Here is a 19,730-nt window from a genome sequence, read left to right as displayed (position 1 = left end):
GCAAATACAGGTAGCGGAAATGTCACTACATAATCCTAGAAAATCTCATCAGAGATGGGTTTTCTGTTTATAGTGTGTAATGAGAATAATGTAAAGTAGGGAAATCGAAATCTTTAGATTCCCCGAAAAGGGAGCCGAACAGCTAAAAAGTTCTTCTATGTAACACTAAGGCAATCCAAAGACAAACGAAAATAATCTTACAATCCGGCAATGGTTTTTGTACGGTTTTCATGCAAGTATTATTCCTTTACACTTTACTGACACGGAACAAACGATGATACTCGTACAATATTCTATACAATGGTACCTGCAAGTGAAGAGCACATACCACTTTTTCCAAGTGTTCACGGACAGAGAATCATCGTATACTCGTCTACATTTATTTTGACCTTACTTAATGTAGCGGAGGGTACTCCAGGTACTATTGTGTTTCTTCTTTCCCGTTCCATTATCGACAGGAGCGCGGTAGAACGACTGTCGGTAAGCGATCGCATGAGCTCGAATATCTGTGCCTTACGTATCATGGTCTTTACGTGAAGTGTATGTGCGACGAAGTAAGACGCTGAATGACTCTCCTTGAAGCCTCCCCCTGATGCACAACGCCTCTTTGTCGCGTCTGCTGTTGTAGTTTGATGCACATTTCCGCGACGCTATTAATCCTACCTGCTGAAGATTCCAGACTGACGAGCAGCACTTGCGAGTCTGTTGAACGTTGGTTTTGTAAACTTCTAATTACGATTCCTTCGAATTTTCCAACAAATTTCTGCCAAGTATCAGATTTTCCTGCATGTTTCACGTGCGCATTCCAGTTCAAACCACTTCAGACCATTCTTCAACATATTTTATGGCTGGTTTTGTTTCCACTGACTGAGTGTTAGTCTTGTATTCGAACATTAACGGGTTTTCTCGCCTCTTTGTGTGCATTACATAGCATTTGCTTACGTTCATTGTCGGCTGATAATACCGTAGCAACTGTCGATCCTCTGCAGGCCATTCCACTTTTCGCTACAGTTTTCTACTATCCCGAAAGTCTCACATAGGTGCCGACCTTACCCGTCACATCGAGGCATTGTAGACGACTTTTTGATAAAGAAAGAAAAATAAGGGTAGGAATCCATGCCTGGAAGCATCATCCAACAAAGCTAAGGAACTTCGGAATTATTGGGACCAAAGACTGCTAATAGGCCAATCCTTTGGCAGACAGACCGCTAGATAAACTTATCGAAATGGGCCTGGCATAATTTAGGTCGTTAGATGGTGTCGAATACGTTCGCACCTGCCGAACACTGTATATCACGCACAGGGCTGTGGCGCCAGCGTACACACTAAAGGTTGATGCCGAGTGGGTAGCCTAGCGGTAGGCGCGTCCCCTGCAGCTTCGTTTTACTGTACCCCGTACACGCCGACAATAGTAACGGGTTACTTTCACTTACAACGACAACGATGACGACGACGACGACTCCTCTCTATTAATAACCATGTGTTGAGTTTTGTCTTCGATATAGCCCCATTACAATCACAAAGCTGTCCCAAAATTCTGCATGTTCGTATTCTGTTTACCAGGCGTAAATTCGGAACAGTATGGAATGACTTCTGGAAGGAAGGAAAACAAAGTTAACCTAGGCGCTGCTGTTGATTGCCTTTTGGATCGCATGTGTGAGCAGAACAAGCTGGACTTCACTAGATCGCTGTTTACACATTGATTTCTACATATTGGTTTCGATCTTGAAAGAAGTTCATAACACGCGAACATAAAAAGTATTCCACAATTTTACAATGGACTGACGTAAGGAATATTAGCCTGTAGTTGTGCCTCTGTCCGATTACTCTTGAGGGAATGACGTGCGTAATTGTTCCTCATCAGCTTAGAATGCTTCTTTCTTCGACTGGTCTACTATAAACTGTGCTAATGAACAAACTGACTCATGCTATCTAAATAGGATCACAGAGGTAATTCTTCAGGTCCTGTTGCTTTTTCCTTGTTGAGCGATTTTAGTTGATTTTATTTACTATAATTTCGACCTTTGTGTGAAGATCTCCTACAGCGAAACATTCTGAAAAGACCTAATTCAGTATTCTGGCAGTATCAGTAGTCTCCTCCCATTAACTGTCGCTACGAAAACTAAGCGATTATATAGAAAACTTTCATTCATCTTCAATCATATAGGTTATTTATCAGACATAATTTTAAATAATTTGAAGCATAAGATTACTCTGGGTTTCTCCTCATCCTAAAAGCCATCTTGAAAAGAGAATCCTGCCCAAATTATTGTAGATGATGATACTTCATAACCTTTAGTGCTGTTCAGCTCTTGCGAAAACCATTTGTTTGAGATAAAAACAAAAGGTTCAACTGAGGGGTTACGTATTTAAAAACAGATTGTAAATTTTCATAATTATCAATACTCATTTCTGCGGTGAATTAAGTGTGTATTCAGACCGTAATTTTAGAATCGTACAGTTTCCTGGTTTCGTTCCACGACAGTATATTACATTTTCAGTCTTTGGGTAGAATATGCAAAATTATCTCTAGGCGAGGTCTGGGTACTGCCAGCGTTCTCAGGTCTTGAATCTAAAGAAACATCTACAGCTAACTGCGTAACGTTGCTGATTCTGGAATGAATTCGTACTAAGGAGAGGCATAAGTAATGTAATACTAGTGTTATTTGATCCCAGTGCAATCGTTTGTCACATTCGTATATATATCTACTGTTTCCTATTTTTCTTTGACGACTTTTTTCAGCCTGGCTTCACCTTTGATATACGCAAATTTAGTTAATTATAATGATTTTTCGAAGAACGATGCCACCACATCACGAAAAGTCTCTTTGCTCATACCCATAAGGTCGTGACGAAGGAAAGTATTTTCATCTACAATGATTATTACGAAATACTTGCTCATGAAATAGCAATTAAAACTTATCGTGGTTAAAGAATAAATTTCGATTTTCCATACTGTTATACTTCATTACTTTTGTTTTATGTCGTATTAAAGAGAACAGTACATTGTTCTCCTACAGGAATGCTTTTCTCTGAAGAATCTGAAATAAAGAAGACTCCTATCTGTTGTGAGTGAAAATACGGCGCATTTACACCATTTGTATTTCAGTTTGACAGTTTATCGTAGTCTTTCCTCTTGGTTCTGGTCGCCAAGTAATTCCATGCCTGTCCAGTTCACATCAAATAAAAAATAGAACTGAGTTATTATTCATCTCGATTCCTAAATAACACATCTAGAAATTTTTTATTTGTGTGTGTGTGTGTGTGTGTGTGTGTGTGTGTGTGTGTGTGTAAATGAGAAAAAGGGCGAAACACGCTACAGGGCTAAGAACTGTAATATCAATGGATTTAGACCTGTATTGGCAATGAGAAACACTACTATGAACACAAGAAAAAACGTTTATTGGCAAAATATCAAGAGCCAGAAAATTGAATAACGTATCGTTTTAGATATCAGCCATGAAGAAACATCAAAGGTAGTGTACATGTTACGGGTGTAATCGTTTCACATTCTCCCTTGCCACAACATTCTCATTTCAGTTGGGTGAATATCTGATCCGAGGAAAAATAAAATATAGTTTTGTGAGATCAGTCACTGTTACTGTGAATAAACGCTTACAAAGCGATTCTATGAAACCCATGCGAAACCCATGAACTGCATAACAGTCTCTATTTACGCCACCAAACAACTGTTTGCTTTACTTCGGTAATTGCAAAGTATTCTGTAGATTTCATGATCCATAGCAACAAATCTGTTATATAATTTCTGTGTCTATTTCTGCATCTTTATCAATATTAACTAGCTAACTGATTGAAGCATATGGTTTTATATAACATTTTTGAAACAAATTGTACAGAATTCAGAGATGTTATTATTTCTTAACGTGCCCATTATATTTCGCCTGGAATCTCATTCACTGCAATATAATTGTCTTCTAGTGATGGTCACTTCTGTAAAGTTTGCGTAGGCAGTTACAGTGTTTCAGCCACACGTGTAAAGAGGTGTATGAAATATCGTTAAATGCATATGATATACACTCCTGGAAATGGAAAAAAGAACACATTGACACCGGTGTGTCAGACCCACCATACTTGCTCCCGACACTGCGAGAGGGCTGTACAAGCAATGATCACACGCACGGCACAGCGGACACACCAGGAACCGCGGTGTTGGCCGTCGAATGGCGCTAGCTGCGCAGCATTTGTGCACCGCCGCCGTCAGTGTCAGCCAGTTTGCCGTGGCATACGGAGCTCCATCGCAGTCTTTAACACTGGTAGCATGCCGCGACAGCGTGGACGTGAACCGTATGTGCAGTTGACGGACTTTGAGCGAGGGCGTATAGTGGGCATGCGGGAGGCCGGGTGGACGTACCGCCGAATTGCTCAACACTTGGGGCGTGAGGTCTCCACAGTACATCGATGTTGTCGCCAGTGGTCGGCGGAAGGTGCACGTGCCCGTCGACCTGGGACCGGACCGCAGCGACGCACGGATGCACGCCAAGACCGTAGGATCCTACGCAGTGGCGTAGGGGACCGCACCGCCACTTCCCAGCAAATTAGGGACACTGTTGCTCCTGGGGTATCGGCGAGGACCATTCGCAACCGTCTACATGAAGCTGGGCTACGGTCCCGCACACCGTTAGGCCGTCTTCCGCTCATGCCCCAACATCATGCAGCCCGCCTCCAGTGGTGTCGCGACTGGTGTGAATGGAGGGACGAATGGAGACGTGTCGTCTTCAGCGATGAGAGTCGCTTCTGCCTTGGTGCCAATGATGGTCGTATGCGTGTTTGGGGCTGTGCAGGTGAGCGCCACAATCAGGACTGCATACGACCGAGGCACACAGGGCCAACACCCGGCATCATGGTGTGGGGAGCGATCTCCTACACTGGCCGTACACCACTGGTGATCGTCGAGGGGACACTGAATAGTGCACGGTACATCCAAACCGTCATCGAACCCATCGTTCTACCATTCCTAGACCGGCAAGAGAACTTGCTGTTCCAACAGGACAATGCACGTCCGCATGTATCCCGTGCCACCCAACGTGCTCTAGAAGGTGTAAGCCAACTACCCTGGCCAGCAAGATCTCCGGATCTGTCCCCCATTGAGCATGTGTGGGACTGGATGAAGCGTCGTCTCACGCGGTCTGCACGTCCAGCACGAACGCTGGTCCAACTGAGGCGCCAGGTGGAAATGGCATAGCAAGCCGTTCCACAGGACTACATCCAGCATCTCTACGATCGTCTCCATGGGAGAATAGCAGCCTGCATTGCTGCGAAAGGTGGATATACACTGTACTAGTGCCGTCATTGTGCATGCTCTGTTGCCTGTGTCTATGTGCCTGTGGTTCTGTCAGTGTGATCATGTGATGTATCTGACCCCAGGAATGTGTCAATAAAGTTTCCCCTTCCTGGGACAATGAATTCACGGTGTTCTTACTTCAATTTCCAGGAGTGTATTAATGATAAGAGCTTGTTAGATAATTACTGGAGGTAACTACAGTAAATGTACTTACTTTCACAATGATGGGTTAAAGAACAGTTAACTTCTTTTAAGCGACTAGACACAAAGTAGCTTATCTGAATGCGCAAAACCTGGGTGCTGATGCAGGTGGCTTTCGTTTTTCGTCAGCTACTTGTTTACAAACGATTAACGCAGCTTTCAACTATGAAGATTGTGTTTAGTGATGATGCAACTGCGTTCCCCGTGCACTTCTCAGGAGATGGTGGGGAGACAATATGTTCCACTGTCGTAACGAGAGAAAATAAGTCACAAGCTGATATAGATTGAGATGGAAATGGAAATGAGCGTTTGGCGTCATTGGCCGGGAGGCCCCTCGCGGGGCAGGTCCGGCCGCCTTGGCGCAGGTCTTATTACATTCGGCGCCACATTGGGCGACCTGCACGCCGGATGGGGATGAAATGATGATGAACACAACACAACACCCAGTCCCTGAGCGGAGAAAATCTCCGACCCAGCCGGGAATCGAACCCGGGCCCGGAGGACGGCAATCCGTCACGCTGACCACTCAGCTACTGGGGCGGACATAGATTGAGATGGCTTACTGGAAGAGATACTGACTGTCCATTCTCCCACAGTGCCCTATCAATGTTCCGCAAATTAACGGTGTGTTAAACCTTTCCTTCAGAGGAGAATTACGTAATCTAGATTCTCACGGTAAATATCGGGTAGTCCCTTTTTGTGCGAAACTTTTTTCTAAAACACAATAGGCAAAGCATCAGTGTTATTGATTGAGGAGAGAACAAGAAAAGAATGCTTTTGGTGACTCACACAATGGACAAAATCCACAGCCATGTACGCCATGCCATTTTTTTAAAAATAAAAAGGTGATTTAGTAAATCAATATAACAAAGCCAAACAAAAATCAGTATACAGATTACACAGGAAATTAAAATTAACAATTACGGCTCGCATTTCTCCAAGACAACATATTTGCTAAGTTAGCGATGTATTTTTATCTGTGTTTTAACTGGTAAATACTAGCTGCATCGGTTATCAGTTGAAAAGTACGTCAACTGTGATTCCTCAGTTCCTTCAGAATGCTTCTTAAAGAGAGTGTCGAAAAGAAAGTTGAGCAGTGTTCTCACCTCAGGCTTTGCAGGATTAGGTCATGGGAGCTATGCTGCACGTAACCTATTACGTCACTGTGATTTGGAGGGTTCTGATTACCAAGAAATGTTAGTAATGCCGGAGATAATTTCTGAAAAGGAAACAAAACGCGAGAACTTTGAACTGCACTCCGAAACCTGATAAAGTAAATGTACGTAAAAAATTTGATGTGAAAAGAGACACATCATTTCAAACAGTGTTATCCTATGGCAGGAAGTGTCTTATGTTACATCTGAACCATCTTCTTTCTTCTTCCTATAAAGGTTAAGCCTGCTGGCCTATTACGGTCTCAGTGCACCTCCTTGTTGGACTTTCCACCTCTCTTCTACCTTCCGGTCAGTATTGGAGGCAAGTGGGGGGGGGGGGGAGGGGGGGGGGCGTTTCGGCCAGTCTCCATCCATAATGCATGGTCTTTCCACGATGTTCTTTAATTCTGTATTGTGTTGAGCATTTGTTTTGCTTTGAGATCCTTAACGATGTCATCAGATCTTTTGCTCTTCCATAGCCAGCAGTTTGCAGCAACCGCATCTCGGCTCTCATTAGTCTCTATTCGTCATCTCTGCAGAGTGTCCCAGCTTCGCTGCCATGAAAGAGAATAGGTTTTGCCGGCGTAATGTGTAGTGTGAGTCTCGTGTGCCATTGAACAAGAGATGGTCTGAAGATGTTATTTATTAGTCCTGCAACTTCTGTCCTACAACTTCTGTGCAGTTTATGAAACAATTTGTATTGCGCGCAAATTTAATTTACGATGAACAAAGGGCCTTCCTTCTTAAACTTTCTATCGGGCGTAGTGCGAGTCCTCTAAACTGATTCTTTATTTACGAAAATAGTGGACTACTCAATAGAGGTCGGCCGCTGTGGCCGAACGGTTCTAGGCGCTTCAGTCTGGAGCCGCGCTGCTGCTACGGCCGCAGGTTCGAATCCTGCCTCGGGCATGGATGTGTTTGATGTCCTTGGGTTAGGTAGGTTTAAATAGTTCTAAGTCTAGGGGACTGATGACGTCAGATGTTAGGTCCCATAGTGCTTAGAGCCATTTGAACCATTTGAACTCAATATAATTATATGAAACTGTCTATTTGTTTCCGCATCCGCGTTTGACACTGGTGACCCCATCATGAACACATTATTGCTCACCGCAGTTGACTCTGAAGACAACTGGTTTTCCTAAATCAAAATACTTACGGTAGTCACCACAAGGTGACCTATGAAAAGTCCAGAGTCAGTATCACCTTGGAGATGCCTCGGGCACACATGACCCGACTGCGACCATATCACACGCTTCACTCATCCTATGCTCAACTGTCACACCGATGGCCACATCTCAGTCACGTAAAACTCTGAAATATTCTATTCCTGCAGCGCTGTTTCGTCCAACACAGCAGCTATATATAATTCAGCTACCCGTGTGTACAATTCTTACACAACAGTTATTGCGATTAGACACCTTGAACCACCTGCTGGTTACTGATAGCTGTGTCATTCCATTCCATGGGGGTCACTAGACAGCAATATAGACTGGCATGTACGAGGTGGTCAAAATAAAACTGCCCCATAAAATTTAGGGATGCCTATCTTAAGGTGCATGAAACATTTTCCTGGTCAGTTTTATTTTGCACACCCTATAGTTAGCAAAGCCAAAGTCCTTGGCTCTGTGGTAACGCCGGTTCCCGTCAAATCACCGAAGTTTTAAGCAGTGTTGGTTTTGGCTAGCACCTGGATGCATTACCGTCTGGTCTGCCGAGCCGTGTTGGCAAGCGGGCTGCATTCAGCCCCTGTGAGGCCAGTTGAGGAGCTACTAGACTGAGAAGTAGTGGCTCTGGTCATGAAAACTGATAACGGCCAGGAGAACGGTGTGCTGACCTCATGCCAGTCCATATCCGCATCCAGTGACGTCTATCGGCAGAGGAAGACACGGTGGTCGGTCGATACCACTGGGCCTTAAGAGGCCCTTTCGGACAGATACTTTATAGTTATTAAAGCACTCTTGGTGCCATTAATGTCAGGGTATCCAAAACAGAACTACTACGTACATTCCAAATAGATCCTCAGTGCTCCTCAAATATCTGTGTACTCCATTCTAGTCATCCCACCAAGGAAAATCCCTCTGCAGTACAGTAACTCAAATCGACCCAGTATCCTTCACATGGTAGCCTGAGAAGTTGAGTGGTGGGCTACAAAGCTGGACAGAAAGTCTTACACTCTGCCTTTAACACAATACCATGCTATTACGGTAGACGGTAGTTAACTGTTTCGTGACAACTTCCGCGAAACCCTGTCTGAAGATTGACTACAGTGGTGCAGTTCACTCTCTTGAAAACCAGGAGGATAATTCGCTGAAACAATTTAGTTTCTATATAAACGTAGGCTTCCGCGGCCATTGTCACATTCAATAAAACGTTTCTGGGTTTGTGAGCAGCTGTGTCAGCTGGAATTAATTTACAACTGTTCCCTCAAACATGCACTTTTACTTTCTTTGAGACCACCAGCAGAAAGTGTCAGCAAACTCCTGTTGACAAATTCAGTTAGGGTGCTCCAGCCTCATCTTCCATGGAACATTGCTAGCCTTGGATGTTTTCATCGGTCTAAGGACTCGCGGAGCGCTATGCCTGGCAGAACTTCCATATGTTCTTGTTGCAGGTAGTCAACTATGTGACTTGAGCAGTATATCACACACTGATTAGAAGTAACTCTTCCTTAGGGATCTAGAAGAACTGATATCAGTTTTCGGTAGGAATTGGGTGACCATTTTCTCCCCACACTGAGATTCTTACTGTGCAGTAGACTAGAGATCAGTTTGGTGCCCTTAATTGTATACCTAAGCATACTGGACAAAAATTAGTCATCCTGTAACACCATCTCTAGTTTTTCTAATGGCCTTAGATCGACGAGGAAGTGAGTCAACAATATCTTCAGTAAGACAATATCCAGCTCAACCAACTAATTGTACGACGGGCGTTCATAACTAATGCAACTCATTTTTTTCTTGGCCAGTTTCGGTTAAAAAATACGGAATTTGTTGAGGAACATCGTGGAATATTCTCGCCCCAGCCTCTATGGTTTCATGAAGTTCCGATAGGTGGCTTCGCTGTACGCTTCGCTTCAGTATGGCACCTGTAACGGAGGTGCATTCCAAGCAGAGGGCTGTCGTTGAGTTTCTTTTGGCGGAAAACCAAATTACCTGAGATATTCATAGGCGTTTGCAGAATGCCTACGGAGACCTAGCAGTGAACAAAAGTAGGATGAGTCGTTGGGAGAGGCATCTGTCACCGTCGCAACAAGGTCAAGCGAACCTCTCTGACCTACCACGCGCCGGTCGGCCGCACACCGCTGTGACTCCTGCAATGTTGGAAATTACGAGCATGTCACTCAGTCGAGGCGATCGAAGAATCACAATCAGACACCTCGCTGCACAACTGTACTGTGTGTTGGTAATGCTGACACAATCATGCTAGGTTCCTTGCCGCCTAACAGAAGACCATAAACAGCAACGAAGGGCCATCTGTGCGGAAATGCTTGTGCAATACCAGGGTGTTCGTGACAGCTTTTTCACGAACATCGTCACAGACCATGAAACATGGGTTCATCAATTCGGATGGGAAACAAAATGGCAGTCCATGGAGTGGCGCCACACCACCTCTCCTCGGAAGAAAGAGTCCAGAGCACCACCTTCAACCTTTAAAGTTATGGCGACGGCCTTCAGGGACTCTTAATGGGTTATTCTGTTTGATTTCCCCGCTCACGATGCAACAATCAGTTCTGAAGTGTATTGTGCTACCCTCAATAATTGAAGAAACGACTTCGGCGTGTTCGTAGCCACAAAAATGCAAACGAAGTTCTCCTTCTCCATGACAACGCAATGCCTCACAAAAGTCTACGCATCCGAGAGAAACACACAAAACTGTACTGAACTGTTCTTCCTTGTCCACCCTATAGCTCGTATTTCGCACCTATGGACTTCATCTGTTTGACCTAATAAAGAATGCGCTACGTAGAAAGCAGTACGTGGGTGACGGGAAGGCTATTGATGCACCAAGGCAGTGGGTCCATAGTCAACCAGTAGTGGTAACATGCGGGCATACAGACCCTATTAGAAGGTGGAGTTGCGCAGTTGCATTGAGTGGCGATTGGGTTGAAAAATCAGGTTTTGTACCCAAAAGAATGAGTAGTAATATGATGCATTGGAAATCTCGGTAAAACCAATCTGCTTTCAGAAAAAAAGTGTTGCATTACTTATTTAAACGACGCTCGTACATCTAGACAAATACTCGGCGACCCTCTGTAAAATTTTCTGATGATCACATCCCACATATCTACAACTACTGCAGATATGTTGATCGCTACCCTTCAAATAGCTCCAAACATTTTTTACATTAGCGACAGGCAAGCTTTCCAGTGAGTCGACTTGTGAGATGGTGGCTGAACGCATGTGGACAGACTTGCGAACACATCTGTTGCCATCTTGGATGACGGGAGTGTCTACAGCACACTAATATTAAATTATGAAAAAACAGCAACATGTTTTACCGAGAAATAAAAATCCTGTCTCATGGGCCAAAGTTACGGCGCTAAAAACAACGTCAAAACATCACAAAACCGTCTTCAGTCTGAATTACACCCTTCATACACTACTGATTAAATGCCTTATTGTGCAACGGCTTGCATCATTTGAAAAGAGGGACAATCGTGATTCCTCGATCCGCACTACAAGGCTCCAATCAGCTGCTGTGCAATATCTCTGTTGTTTGACCTTCGAAGACGTGGAGCTTTATGTGCACAATGGCATTGTGCAAGGTCAGATATCAATTACATGCCTTTCGCTTCATAGTGTTCCTTCAGAATCCGCTTGAGATGTGCCTGCATTAAGTGACAGTAGCAGTTTCTAACTTGTTTGAAACCAATTGTCATTGACAAGGCAAGACACTTATCTCAAGTCTCGGTTGCTTTAAGACACTGTTTCTTGTGCTTGCGTCTAATTTGAATGTGGTACACCAAACCTGTATTGACCAGAACAGCCAATAGACAAAGGATTCGGCCTCAAGCTGGGCAGAAATGAGTCAACAAAACTATTGTGGTTTTCTTGAAGGAATCATCTGCGAGGAACATAAATCAAGGTAGTTACTAATGGATTAGAAAACCCCCTCCTCCAGAATATGTGCCACCGCATCTAGTCTCTAAAGAAGAAAGTTCTATTTAAGTGGTTTAATATGTCCCATGATACAGATTTTGTTCCCTGATAAAGGCCGTCTTTGCAGAATGACAGTGCCCACATTCACACAGTTACCTCAGTTGAGCTGTGGTTCGTCGAATATGCGGGTGGACTCCAACACCTCACGTAAACAGTCCAGTTCCCTGATTGGAACATTATGACGATCTTTGGCATGGTTTCTAGAGAAAAATCTAGCGCTGTAAACCTTGCTTCCATTTAACGTAACAACCTGACACCCACCGTAAAATTCTTCTCGAAATACCCTACATGTTGTATCAATATATTTCGCTACAAACAGCAACTTCACGACAGATTAAATTTCACCGCTTTTCTCTAAGGAGTTTGGTTTATTTGCGTGAATACATGTATTATGAAATTAATTGCAGGATCTGGAGGAGCGACGTCTAACGTAACAGCAACGTGTACATGGAAGTATTGTACTGCTGACGGATCCACATTAAGTGAACTCACACTCCTAGCTCGCAACGTTCTGACACGTGAGTCGCAATGCTGCACTATGAATATCTATTTTTACTGATACAGCCTACATGAAATGTCGAAACTCCATTGTTAGCACCGCGATTAACGGCTGACATGTTAATCCTTGCATTTACCCTAAGTTTTAGAGGGATTATTGTAACTCAGTCCACTAGTAATCTGTGCAGGCTTATTAATATCATCTTACGTAAGAAATCTTAAGCGCATGACAGGACTCAAATCTCCATTTCAAGAACTTGTCATTCTCACTGTAAATCCCACACTTTCTCAATAATTAATCAAAGCGGCCCTTCTTAGAACAAAGAAGAGGCATTTTCCTTTTGTTATTTCTCCATATAGACATGCATGAGCATAGCTGTGCAATCGAGAGTAGGCATTTTTTAACTTTGATTATGTCTGCCACAAGCCCTCAGCACAATAAGGAGCACAAGTGGGACGATTCTTTAAGAGGAATGAATGGACAACAAATTTTATCTCCCCTCTCGATACTATGTGGAATACATTTAAAAATGATTATCTGGAACTGCGAGACTACTAGCAGATAAACCAGCAACATATAACCCAGTTACTTCAACAGATTGGATACAAAGTCAAATTAGTTGATCTGCTGGAGAATTCCAGCAAGGCCCCAGAATACCCGTCTCTCATTAAAAACAGTTGCTCCAACATCATACCACGAACTAAGAGTCGGTTGAAACCTGAAGAAGGGAATTGGGAATTTTTCGATAACACGTGAAACATATATCGGAAAGATAGATTAGACTCTCCAGGAGTAACGCTATTTACCAGAGTATGCAAAAACATTAGGTTAGCAACCTCCAAAATGAATGATTCCGAACTACTAAGGATGAGAATAACCAGTTCGGAGGACTTATATTAATAACCCTACTGTTCACCAGAATCAAACACACCAGTCATAAAATTATTGAAAGATAACCTAAATCTGATAGCACAGAAATACCCTGAGCATTTGCTAGTAGTGTGTGATAACAAACCTGCCCAGTACCTGCTGGGAAAGCTAAGCATATGTTATCGGCAGAAAGTTCGAATATAATAAATTTCCATGAGAGGTAAATACTTCTATCCATAAATTAGTACAGGTTTAGAAAGCATTGCTCGTATGAAACTCAGCTTGCCATTTCCTCACATAATATCCTGTGAATCATGGATGAAAGGCAACAGGCAGTTTCCATTAAGGCATTTGATATGATGCACCACAGCAGACTGTTAATGAAGATATGTGCATATGGAACAGATGTACAGATATGTGAGTGGTTCAATGTCTGTTTATGTAACGTAATCCAGTATGTTGTCCTCGACACCAAGCGTTCACCAAAGACAGGGCTATCAACAGGAGTGCCCCAGAGAAACGTGAAAGGACTGCTACTATTCTCTATATGCATAAATGATCTGATGCTCAGGTTGAGCAGCAGTCTGTGGCTGTTTGCTGAAGAGGCTGTGGTGTACAGGAAGGTGTTGTCATTGAGTAACTGTAGGAGTGTACAAGATGACTTACACAGAACCTCTAGTTGGTGTGATGAATGGCAGCCTACCCTAAAAGTAGAAAAATGTAAGTTATGCAGATGAATACAGAATTAGTAGTGTACTGCTTGACACAGTCACGTCGATTGTATACTGAATACAGATGTAATGCTGTAAAGCAATATGAAATGGGATGAGGTGTAGGGAAGGTGAATGGTTGACTTCAGTTTTTTGGGAGAATTTTGGGAAACTGTAGTTCATCTATAAAGGATACTGCATATAGAACACGAGTCTGACACTTTCTGCAGTACTGCTTCAGTGTTTGGGATCTCCACCAGGTCGGACTCAATGCAGACTTGGAGGCAATTCAGGAGCGAGCTGCTGAATTTATTACTGTAGGTCGGTCAATACATATTATGGAGATGCTTTGCAAACTCAAATCTGAAGTGAAGATGATGTTCTTTTTGCAAAACACCATTTAGAAAGCTTAGAGAACTGGCATTTGTGGCCATCTGCAGAACGATTTTACTGCCACTAACATATATTTCATGTAAGGACCATAAAGATAAGAGAAATTAGGCTCTGTACAGAGACATTTAGAAAACCATGTTTACCTTACTTAACATCTGAGTGGAATGGAAGGGAAATGACTACTAGTGGTGCAAGGAACCCTCCACCAAGCACCATATAGTGGCTTGCAGAGTATGTATGTAGATTTAGACAGATGTAGGTAAGTACATTTTGTGTGGCAACTGCTTTGAAGAAGTAGCTCGACAACCAATATGCGAAGTAAATATTTCGATTTCCTCGTTACAGGCAGATCACATCGTTTTGAGAGTCTCAACTATGAGAGAGGATTGTCGAGCATGATGGTACAGTATTATGAAAAATATTGTCATGAAAGGCAAAGTGGTCATCAAGAAAAATTGCGGCGGGGGGATTTGTGTCTGCTTTAACAGATAGATAGTCACCACCAGTTCACTACTTATAGGATGAATGGAGAACATTTAGTTCAAATCTGGTAAATGTACAATTTTAAGACACACACACACACACACACACACACACACACACACACTTACCTTCTTTTGTGCATTTCATATTCTCATCAAGGTGGCAGTTTTTCTGAATGTTAGATTCCCTGCCTACTTGTCTATGGAGGCACACAAATTGTAGAAGTCTCGGTACTTTCCAAGCCAATCCCAGGAAGCTGTAAAGAAGTGCCTAAAGGGTGATATTACAAAGAGGGTATGCAGTTTCAGTAGATGCAGTATAAGTTTCTTTTTAGTCAAATATCAACAGTAAATTGCAACTAGGACAAGGATATTACTGAGGATGTTTGAGAGGAGATAAGTATTTCTGTCATTTGCCTTAGACCAAAGCGAAACATTTTGTAAAATCTTAGAACTGTAGACTGGTCACACTAAAAAATTATGTAAACGCCGTGTGCACACTTACATGTACATATTTGACAAGTGTCTTGGTGTTGAATGAAATAATTTGTTACCTGCAAGAGTGTCATTCTGTCCTTGAAGGATTTGGTGCTACACAATTAGCTGGAGTTTAATTTGGGTGTGTGATTCCTTTAATTGTGTACAATACTTTGGAACATTGTATTTTTGTGTGAACCTCATTCTAAAAAATTTCTTGATAGTTTCAAAGTCATAATGCTTTATTCACTAGAATGGATACTTATAATAATCTGTCACTCATTTTCAGTATATAGTGTATTCACTATATATTGTAATGCTTCCTCCATATATTTTATATACATGGCATATACTGAACATTTTTTGGCTATAAACAGTTCCATAAAGACTGTTGTGATTTGTCACTTAATGGCAGCAGTTACCATCATAGTCATTTTGACTGTACAGCGACTTTACTGTGACCGGTAAACATCATGCACCAGAAGATGCACATATGGCTGAAGAGGGCATTCTCACAGAAGACACTGCTTAAGAGGTTGCCCGTGCTGTCATGGCTGCCTCGCTACTCCACAGAGGATGCTGTGGGGGACCTGGTCGCCGGCATCACCGTTGGACTCACTGTCATCCCCCAGTCACTCGCCTATGCCAGCATCACCGGTCTTCCACCACAGGTACTGCTGCCATCAGAGCAACACATTTCATCTGAACATTTTTCTGGTTGCTCTTCTCTATGTATACATTTCTACATCTCTCCCCATACCAACCAGCCAGTCCTTCCTCCCTTGAACTCCCCCTACCCCTTCCTGCACCTGAGCACATACATGTAAATGATCTCTAATCAAAGCATGACACCTTAACACAGTGGTTCTCAACATCAGTTTTAGCATCTCATGGGTGGGCAGAGGAGATGGGGAGTGTGGGAGGGGTGACGTGCATGTTTGTGTGTGTGTGGGGGGGGGGCATTTTCGTTTCTTGAGGAGCTGTGAGACAGAAGTGGGCAGCAGGGCACTGTTGGCATGAAAAGGATGCTATGGGCAGCAGCAGCTATGAGTGTATGTGAATTTAATTTTATAAATATTGCTACGGTAATATTTTACAGCTAGATCCAGTATCATTGATGAAAACGATATTTATGTTAGAAGTTAGTTTAAAAATTATACAAAAATAACTTTAAAAAGATGCAAATAAATAAAATAGTTGCTTTAAAAAAAGTATTGTAAGACTTTGTACTTTAGTTTCCACAAAACATAACAATGTTGGCAGGTGTTTTACCTTTGAGTCAGTATGTACTCATAAAGTGGACAAGCTCAGATTCAGGGAAAGCTCCTACAAGGGAATTCCCTGTGTCTCAGTGTACATAGAAAAGCCCCACACCCATGCCTTGAGCCATGTGTCACAAAGAACTTCCAAGTGAAAGATTGTGGTCCACAGAGCTCAAATGCCATCTAATAATGACAGCCTTGCCAAAGAATTATAAGACCTATGAACAGTGTTCTGGGTGCTCAGATCGACAAACTGAGTGAGTGTGGCAGTCAAAATAAACAAAAGCTGAGGAAGATGTTTAGAGCGATAAACAACTAGAGATGCCAAGAATTGCTTATATGCCCAATCTCCAAAAAGATTGCTAGTCTCCTATGGAAACATGGCAGTGAGGGTTTTTTGCTCCCATCAACAAAACCATCAAGTTTTCTTTGTAATGTGAAAGACAATCCAGTTCTCTGAAAGCAGGTGTGTACCACATTCCATAAGAATGTCTCATATCTTATGCAAGTCATATTATTAAAAATAGATGAGGAGAGTTGCAAGGAATATCAAAGAAACATCCATTCCTAAAAATTTCCAGTTTGCTCTGTATAGCACTTTGAGCTACAAAAATAGAAAAAAAGTCAAGTATATTGATATAATTATGTGTTTTTTTCTCCCTGCCCATCCACTAGTTTGACTTCCAGACAAATTGAATAAGTCTTCCTCATACATTCATAACACACCCCATGAAAAGAACTACACACTGAATCAGAACTTGTTCCATGCAGCATGACTGCTTAGTATGTGGGATGTAAACTTGATTTCCCTGGAAGAGGGAATGACTTTAAATCATGAATAATACTGGAAAGTGCCGTTTCATACAATGTCAAAATTGTCAGTACAGCAGCTGTAAGATTTTTTCACAATATATGCTTGACATTATTCCACTCTGGGGGCAATCTAATAAAGTAAAAAATTTCAAAATGCCATGCTCGCTTGAGAAGAACATTTATTCAGGCTACCGGTTTCAGCAAAACTTTGTTGCCATCTTCAGATCTGTAAAGCATAGACTGAGTAACCACAAAAACTAGGTGTGAGATATTAACATAATATAGATCCATAATGTACCTTATCTGCTAAACTTCAAAGTATCTCATCCAAGTCTACAATGATTCATGTCACATAATTAATAGACAATCCAAGAACATGCATGGCACAGAATATCCACATGTCAAAGGTAAAACAATCAGTATGTAAAAAATCATACACAGTGCACCAAATATATATTCTCGTGCTTCCTTGAAAGCTGCATACACACTGAGACTGGTTGGTAAACATGGTAGATACTATAAACAGCCCCAGATGGCATCACAGTCATAACAAACTGAAATACACAGTTTCTAATAAAGCCTAGGCACAAATATGAATCTGTAGACATGATTACAATGAAATCATACAGGCAATGATGCAAATCAGAGTATACATTTTTATATAATTTTTTATATTTAAAAAGCAATTTCTTAAAATTTTTTGTTTTACAGTATTTAAGTTTACAATTCTTTATTAACCATAAAAGAAAGTGCTTCCCATCTATAATTATAATTCAATGTGTTTTAAAGAAGCAAGACATATGGTGTGTTCAAACTAAATACAATGATGAACAAGATGTCAAAGTAAGCCTTTATTGTTGACAACTGATTTTCACAGTTGCACCTGTCACCCTTTGGCTTCAAAATATTTTTTGCTTTGAAATGTATTACATTGCAAGTTCATAATTCATCCATGTTGTCGTTATGGTGGATAAAATAAAGCACATTATACACTACTGGCCATTAAAATTGCTATACCATAAAGATGACATGCTACAGATGCTAAATTTAACCAACAGGAAGAAGATGCTGTGATATTCAAATGATTAGCTTTTCAGAGCATTTACACGAGGCTGGCACCGGTGGTGACACCTACAATGTGCTGACATGAGGAAAGTTTCCAACCGATTTCTCATACACAAAGAGCAGTTGACCGGCGTTGCCTGGTGAAACATTGTTGTGATGCCTCATGTAAGGAGGAGAAATGCGTACCATCACATTTCCGACTTTGACAAAGTTCGGATTGTAGCCTATCGCAATTTCAGTTTATCATATCGAGACATTGCTGCTCGCATTGGTCGAGATCCAATGACTGTTAGCAGAATGTGGAATTGGTGGGTTCAGGAGGGTAATACGGAACGCCGTGCTGGATACCAACGGCCTTGTATCACTAGCAGTCGAGATGACAGGCATCTTATATGCATGGCTGTAACGGATCGTACAGCCACGTCTTGATACCTGAGTCAATAGATGGGGACATTTGCAAGGCAACAACCATCTGCAAGAACAGTTCGACAATGTTTGCAGCAGCATGGACTATCAGCTTGGAGACCATGGATGTGGTTACCCTTGACACTGCATCACATACAGGAGCACCTGCGATGGTGTACTCAACGACAAACCTGGGTCCACGAATGGTAAAACATAATTTTTTCAGATGAATCCAGCATCATGATGGTTGCATGCATGTTTGGCGACATAGCAGTGAACGCACATTGGAAGTGTGTATTGGTCATCGCCATACTGGCCATACTGGCAAATGGGGTGCCATTCGTTACATGTCTCAGTCACCTCTTGTTCGCATTGACGGCACTTTGAACAGTGGACGTTACATTTCATATTTGTTACGACCTGTGGCTCTACCCTTCACTCCATCCCTCCGAAGCCCTACATTTCAGCAGGATATTGCATGACCGCATGTTGCAGGTCCTGTGTGGGGCTTTCTGGATACAGAAACTGTTAGACTGCTGCCCTGGAAAGCACATTCTCAAGATCTCTCATCAATTGAAAATGTCTGGTCAATGGTGGCCGAGCAACTGGCTTGTCATGATATGCCAGTCACTACTCTTGATGAATTGTGGTATCATGTTGAAGCTGCACGGGCAGCTGTACCTGTACATGCCATCCAAGCTCTGTTTAACTCAATGTCCAGGCATATCAAGGCCGTTATTATGGCCAGAGGTGGTTGTTCTGGGTACTGATTTCTCAGGATCTATGCACCCAAATTGTGTGAAAATGTAATCACATGTCAGTTCTAGTATAATATGTTTGTCCAATGAATACTCGTTATCATCTGCATTTCTTCTTGGTGTAGCAATTTTAATGGCCAGTAGTGTATATAGGTTACTCAAAAGTATAACCATTTACAT

General features: G+C 42.3%; 1 protein-coding gene across 1 annotated transcript in view; it reads left to right on the top strand.

Annotated features, from left to right (window-relative positions):
- The window catches only part of LOC126148580 (sodium-independent sulfate anion transporter-like), a 76,538-nt gene that overhangs the window by 1,406 nt on the left and 55,402 nt on the right, over nucleotides 1–19,730 (top strand). The window contains exon 2 of the mRNA XM_049915765.1: nucleotides 15,695–15,918. Coding sequence (XP_049771722.1) covers nucleotides 15,721–15,918 — 198 coding nt within the window. The 5' untranslated portion in view covers nucleotides 15,695–15,720. The remainder of the gene's footprint in view (nucleotides 1–15,694; nucleotides 15,919–19,730) is intronic.

This window comes from Schistocerca cancellata, chromosome 2, assembly GCF_023864275.1.
Source record: "Schistocerca cancellata isolate TAMUIC-IGC-003103 chromosome 2, iqSchCanc2.1, whole genome shotgun sequence".
Lineage (NCBI taxonomy): Eukaryota > Metazoa > Arthropoda > Insecta > Orthoptera > Acrididae > Schistocerca > Schistocerca cancellata.
Note: the sequence above shows the minus strand (reverse complement) of the source record. Positions and strands in the feature narration are given on the sequence as shown.